This window comes from Gavia stellata, chromosome 1 (assembly GCF_030936135.1).
Source record: "Gavia stellata isolate bGavSte3 chromosome 1, bGavSte3.hap2, whole genome shotgun sequence".
Classification (NCBI taxonomy): domain Eukaryota; kingdom Metazoa; phylum Chordata; class Aves; order Gaviiformes; family Gaviidae; genus Gavia; species Gavia stellata.
In genome coordinates this window covers 117,525,158-117,531,641 of record NC_082594.1, presented here as the reverse complement: position 1 = coordinate 117,531,641, position 6,484 = coordinate 117,525,158, and the positions used below count along the sequence as shown (strand labels likewise).

General features: G+C 37.4%; 1 protein-coding gene across 4 annotated transcripts in view; it reads right to left on the bottom strand.

The window, feature by feature from the left end:
* Nucleotides 1-337: 337 nt before the first annotated feature.
* DCAF6 (DDB1 and CUL4 associated factor 6) overlaps nt 338-6,484 on the bottom strand; it is a 93,710-nt gene continuing 87,563 nt past the window's right edge. For all 4 annotated transcript variants that reach the window (XM_059826947.1, XM_059826953.1, XM_059826960.1 and 1 more), the window contains 4 exons: nt 6,071-6,227; nt 4,448-4,536; nt 2,430-2,535; nt 338-776 (listed from right to left, as the gene is read on the bottom strand). In XM_059826947.1, coding sequence (XP_059682930.1) covers nt 712-776; nt 2,430-2,535; nt 4,448-4,536; nt 6,071-6,227 — 417 coding nt within the window. In that variant the 3' untranslated portion in view covers nt 338-711. The remainder of the gene's footprint in view (nt 777-2,429; nt 2,536-4,447; nt 4,537-6,070; nt 6,228-6,484) is intronic.

The window sequence follows — 6,484 nt, the reverse complement described above, 5'->3', positions numbered from 1 at the left end:
TGTTGCAAAGAACGCATACTCACAGATCTATTAGTGAAACACAACTATTTCACCAGAACTACAGATTCCAGCATGGAGTATGTGAAGTGGCACTATAGTAAGAGTGATGGAGAGACAATTTTGTATATGTATGTGTAGATTACATCCATGGAAATGCAAGAACCAGGAGGCATGGGGTCTCAAAGTCACAGAGAATCCCAGTGCTCACTGTAAGAAATAATTGTATTTGTCACTTCACAAACATTGTAAGAAAGAATGCAAATGAAGGCAGTAACAGCGTTATAGTTACAAGGTGATAAATCAATGGCTGCACAAAGAAAAAACACGAAACTACTTAAAACAACCAAATCTTTTAATTAGAAAGCAACAAACATGCAAACAGCAGGTATAGAAATTTATTTGAACCAACGTTTTTACTATAATGAAAGTTACTTTAAAACATTGATCCAAGCTCCCACATTTGCAGGTTAAGGAAAATATTGCACTTTGCATCTTCTAGCACCCCTCATACATGGCAAAACGTTTTAAAAACATTTTTGCTTATTTTACTTGCACACTCTCCCAAAGTCATGCACACAGTCATTCAAAAACAAAAGGTTAGGTTATCCAAAAGCAATACCTTAGAATTGCACTAAAGCTCTGTAAGGAAAAATATAATTAATGTCGTATACAAATCCCATTAACGTCTAGGTGCTTGCACACAACTGCCAGTTACTCTTCATCTTCATTTTCATTCTCCTGACCAGAGCCTTCTGATCTGTCACCTTCCAATCGGTCTGTAAGACACAGAGATTTAGTAAAGAGAACGTCCAAACTTTTCATTTTTTTGTAAATATTTGTAACATACTATCTCCCTGGGCTATTACACAATGCACGGTGGCTGTGGGTTATACGGTAGAAGAAAGTCCGTATGGACTGAGAGCAGAGATTTGGTAGAAATGTTACCACAAGAAAGGAGAACAGGAGAAAAGCCCTAAAGGATTTCCAGGCATAGAAGTGAAATTTGTATACAAAAGGAAAAACCTGTAGCTGCTGACTGGCTGTCACAGCACAGGAAAGATGAACGAAAGCATAATATTAAAAAGAGATGGCGAATACAGGGGATTGAAACACTGTTCTGGGGAGCTGAAACTAGAATAACTGCAGTTAGAAATTTGTATACTCCAGAAAACTGGGGACTTGCTATCTGTCACTGTATACATCAGAAAAAGTACCTTTTGATGTAAATGGTTAGAGAAAGGCAAATACAGAAATGTGTGAGGGAACATGATTGGCTCAAGATCTATCACTCAAACAAAAGGCACTGTCACGCTAAGAAATACTCCACCCAGCCATAACACCGATTTTTGCTGAAACTGTTGTAACTCAAGTGTTGGGCAGTTCTGTGAGTATTTTACTCCAAAGATATCATAACAAATGAAGAAATAATAAACATAACAAACCCGAAATAATACATTCAGTTACAGCAGTGGCATGGCATACCACTGGGCTGGATACAGTGGCATCCTCCTGGCTCTCTAATTCGCACAGATCAGTGAGAGGTCAAAGAGGAGCAGCAGCGGCTGCCAGGCAGAGCCTCCTTCCTACCTCAACACTAATAAGCCCGCTGCTCTGCTCAGCCAGTGCTGGAGTCCCCATATTCAGTATCTACAGTCACTTTCACCTTCATCTACAGTTCTGTTAGGTTTCCGCCCCATATGTCATACCAGCCTCCCAAAACTTCATCTTCGTGCTTCCTACCCAGTATGATGTCTCGCCATCGTTCTACATCTTCAGTATCAACCCACTGCAGTCAACTTCTTCAGCACTAACATCCAGGAACGCCAATTCCCAACAATGATTCTCCATGCAACCTCTCATATCAGCAGTTTCAGCCCCTAGGGAACTGCCCCTTTGCTGAAGGGACACCCTAGTACCTGCTGCCCCAGAAACAGCTGCCAGTGGCCCCATTAATCTCTCCCACAGTCCTGTATCTTCACACCCTCCTTCGCCCGTAGGCAATTCCAAGCCCACAATGACAGTCAGCTTATCTTACAACTCATTCCAGTCATCTCCAATAGCTTTCCCATCGCAGAGCACTCACCTTAAAGATCAGTCCTTAGTAAAGAAGAGTATTTTTCATCATCTAATTAGTACTACATTAGGAATAAGCTATTTCAGGATGGATAGTATGGTAACATCTAAAAATGTATTTTGCTCTTTTCTTGCTCTTTGTTTTGAGGTAAAAAATAACAACTGCAAAAGTGTTGCAAGTCTTACCCTAAAGAAGCAATTGCTAAGTGCTTCTATTAAGAGACCCTTGAAAAACCCTTGAATCTTCTCACCAACCCCAAATGTAGCCACAGACAGCTGAAGGTCTTGATGGTTCCCCAATCCATCTGCTATTTTATAGACCAATGTGGTGGACAAGCTCTTCACAAGTCTCTCACCTGCTCTTATATGATTCAATGAAGCCAACATTCGTAACATAAAAGAAGCTGGAACAGTAATAGTGTTTCTGGTCTCTTCCAGCATTAATTCATTACGTGTTATAACCTGGAGGCAGGGAAGGGGAAAAAACAGCATCAAAAATAAACACAAAACTGTACTAGATCAATATGGGTTTGTAGATACGAAGTTCCTATGCAAAAGGCATTTACAGAGTCCAAAATTACAATCAGGGAGCAATATTTTAATAATTACTATCAAATACAGTTACACCAATTGTATGTGGTAAGAAAAGTCAGACAGTGGACTGCCTACAGATATCCAATTGTCTAACTAAAGAATATTCTAGTAAGATCATCATTCTGTTGTCTCCATGCATGGTAGATATTAAGATATGAGATCTTGCACAAAATAAGGAGGACTGATGAAAGTGCTGTTACAGATGGCAACTGTTGTAAAGAACAAAGTTCTAGCAGCAGCGCTGGCCAAGAATGTGGGAAGGAAAAGAGATGAGGTTACCCTAAACTCCTGTCTTCATGCTGCTTGAAACTTTTGGAGAAAATCCAAGGAACACAAGCAATTACTCTATCCCAGTTCAAGAACATTCTTCAGCTCCATAATTCTTTCTAAACAGATCTACAGCTTGCATCTAAATGATTTGAAAGAGCCAGCTTCTACTGTTTTAGTTTCAAGGAAAAAAAATTCACTAACAAATACTTTTGGCTCTTTTGCCTCCTTCCTTCCTTCCTTGTGGTACTTCCTTGCCATCCTTCTTGCTTTGCCGTTAAATTCTAATCCCACACCTTAGCTTGTCTCTCAGCTTTTAGACTACACTCCTTCGTTATCACTTAGCATAAAAATTTCTTTAGGTGGAGACTAGTTCTGACGATTATTCAGTCCTTCCTCCCAGATCAGCTGCTGTAAGGCAGAAAAAGAATGCATTCCTTTTTCTTCCTGAGACTCCTTCTCAAGCCTGTTCCTTTTGTGAGGAACATGTTCTTGCAAATGTCTGCAGTGGCCTTCTCCTAGCCAAATCAAAGCGCCTCTTTTCTGTCATTATCACCTGTTTACCAGGCACTTTGCACAGCTCCAAAACATGCCATAGATTAAAACTATCATACGATATACAAAGAAGTGTCACTTCACTCAGTGTTACTACTACTAAAATAATGGGAAAGGTTCAAAACTCACAAGTGGATGGCTTGGGGTTTTTTCAGGGGGATGTGGGTGTGGTGGCTAAGGATTGTGGGCTACTTTTATTTTTTATATAGATATAGCACTAATACAGAGAAATAATAATTTTAAAATCCCAGTCTACTATATGCCTGCTGTCCCAAGAGATTGCACAAAAAACTCCAAAACACCCCACAAGCAAATTTGCCCTAATATATTACTTAGAGAAAAATATCTAACATTTTAATAAATTACGTTATATAAATCACTAAAATAGGATTATTCAGCAGTCAACTATATGATCATTATAGGCCAGTTGCTATATACATTGTTATTGCGTACATAACTTTACATACAGACTTTTATAATTGATTGGGCTTGCAATGTTTGCTTTATTCCATGAAGTTTCCAATTTGCAATCTTAAGCTTAACTCCCTTTTATGCCACAGAATATTTAATAGGATTGATTTTTGCACTCCCTGTTCTTCTGTAAATTATTGTATTTCCTTCAGTTAATTTATTTGTTTAAAGACTGGCACTACCTTCATTTCTTAATTCCTGTCAGTTTTCCTTCTATATCTGACTGTTCATACTTTTTCTAACTTCTTTCATGTATGTAATACCAGATCATATCATATAATTTCTAGGAGAGTTAATGAAATACAAAGTGCCTCCGTGTGCTGCCAGGGATATGAAAGTTAGCTATTACAAAGGGCAGCTTTTTATTCGTAGCTCATTTGTTGAACATTAAATAACTCTGTTAATTCGATATCAGTAATTTGCACCAAAGGCTTTTATAGAGTTGGAAGATTCAACATTACTGTGAAAAAGGAGGAAAGGTTCTTACCTCATCTGCAAGTTTTCTGTTAAAAATCTTGGATTCTTCCAATGGTGACCAAATTTTTATATCATAGTCAATACCTGAAGAGGCCAGAACTAGAAAGAATTGATAGTAATTCTAAATTAAAAGTGTTATGTCTTTACCAATATTTTCTGCACTTAACTTGAAGTATTTACTTGCAAATGTCAGTTCCCATGCTGAACATAGTTATGTAATTATTAAGTCTCCATATGAGATGAGCTATAGATTGCATGTTTTTAATATATATATGAAGAAAACACATGTAAACATCAAGACCCTCCTTTTTTAAATAAAAAAAGCACCAGAATATACATAAAACAGGAGCAGAAAGTAAGAACAAACCCAGCCACTACTAATATTTCTGCTGACAGCCTGATAAGTATATGCATTAATAACAAAGCCTTAGGATTTGTAGGCCCAGATACAAAGACAGAAGCAAGATCATTTCAAACATATTTTGACATTTGATAATTTCAGTGTATTTCATGTAAATTTGTTTTATATTGAAATATAAAGAAGCAACGGATGCTCTTATAAACACTCGTTAAAATATGGAAAACAAAAAGCTGCAGAACATTCTCTAGATCATTGCACAAAACCACTATGGGAATAAAAGTTCCATAGAAAGATCTCAGTAACTGGAAAACTGCATAAGATTAACTGTCCCACAAGGAGGATGACCTCTTCATTACATTTTCTGTGTGTGACAGGGAGACAGTCACACTCCATCAAGAAATCAGTAAAGCTACAGGGCATTTTGAAAGGTGCTTCCAAAAGGGACGTCCAGCCTAGCCACACACTCCAAACATGTACAGGAACACAATTTCGATTAAGCATTTAAAAGTTCAAGGCTTATCCAATGAAGGGCAGTATTCCATGTTTCCACAAAATCTCTGAAAAAACCCCAGCCTCTTCTGGTATTATTATAAATTTATTTGCTTATCTATTTACAGCTGACTGTCACACTACAGCCATGTAAGCTGTGAAAAAAAGAAATAACATGAATACATTCCTTGACTGGGTCAGAAGCTGCAGAATGGTTCAGATTTTCCATCTACATGTCAGACAACATATGATTCCTTTAATACTTTGGTCCATCTTTTCTATAAATATATTCCCCTAAATACAAATTAATAGAATTTCTATGAATTTTATTCATTCTTCTAATCTCATAAAGCCAGTGAGACCCACGTCACTCAATTTTTTCAACAGAGTCAAGTAGAGACCAGATTCTAATATCAATTCCCAAAGTGTTGCTGGCATTTCAGTGACCCCATATTTCCCTCATTAGTGTCACGGAAAACGTTTGATGTATTGAAGGGAGCAAGAAATTGAGATTCTTCTTACTACATCTTAACTTTCTATAAATATTATGTCAGTAACATTTTCACTCCAAGACGTTATTGAGTAAGGAGGGTTTTAAGGGCCAAAGGTCATTAGTAAAAGACAAAATCAAAAGCAGTATTATCTAATTTATATGGGGAAAAAATGAACAATAGTTCATTGATCATTACAATGCTCTATTGAGCAAAGAATTTGAGACTGAGCTTTAAAATGCTTCACTACAGATAACCTGAACATGCAGACTGTGAAAAATTATCATCTTACTTGGGTCAAATGGATGAGGCTGAAGACAGTTCACCACGTGATTATCAGCTTCCAGCAGCATGAGATGTTCAGCAGTATGCCGATCCCATATAAAAATATGGCCACAGTCTGAACCACTCATGACAAAGTTAGATCCCCAAAAATTGGCTTCCTTTATCTGCAGTAAAAACAAAAATAACAATTACTTCATAAGACTAGCTTGGAAAGCAGCATCAAAGAGTATACTCCCGTTTCTGTAATAACACTGCCTCTGAAATAAGAGCTCTGCAAATGCAGAAACAACATTTAAGAAAATTTAAAGGAAGCATTTAAAGAAAAATAATCAAAGAAAGAAAATTCAAAAGGTTAAAGATCTCCAGAGCAAAGTGGCTGCTAACAGGAAAAAGGAGAGGAGTCGGGGCAGACTGAGCGAGT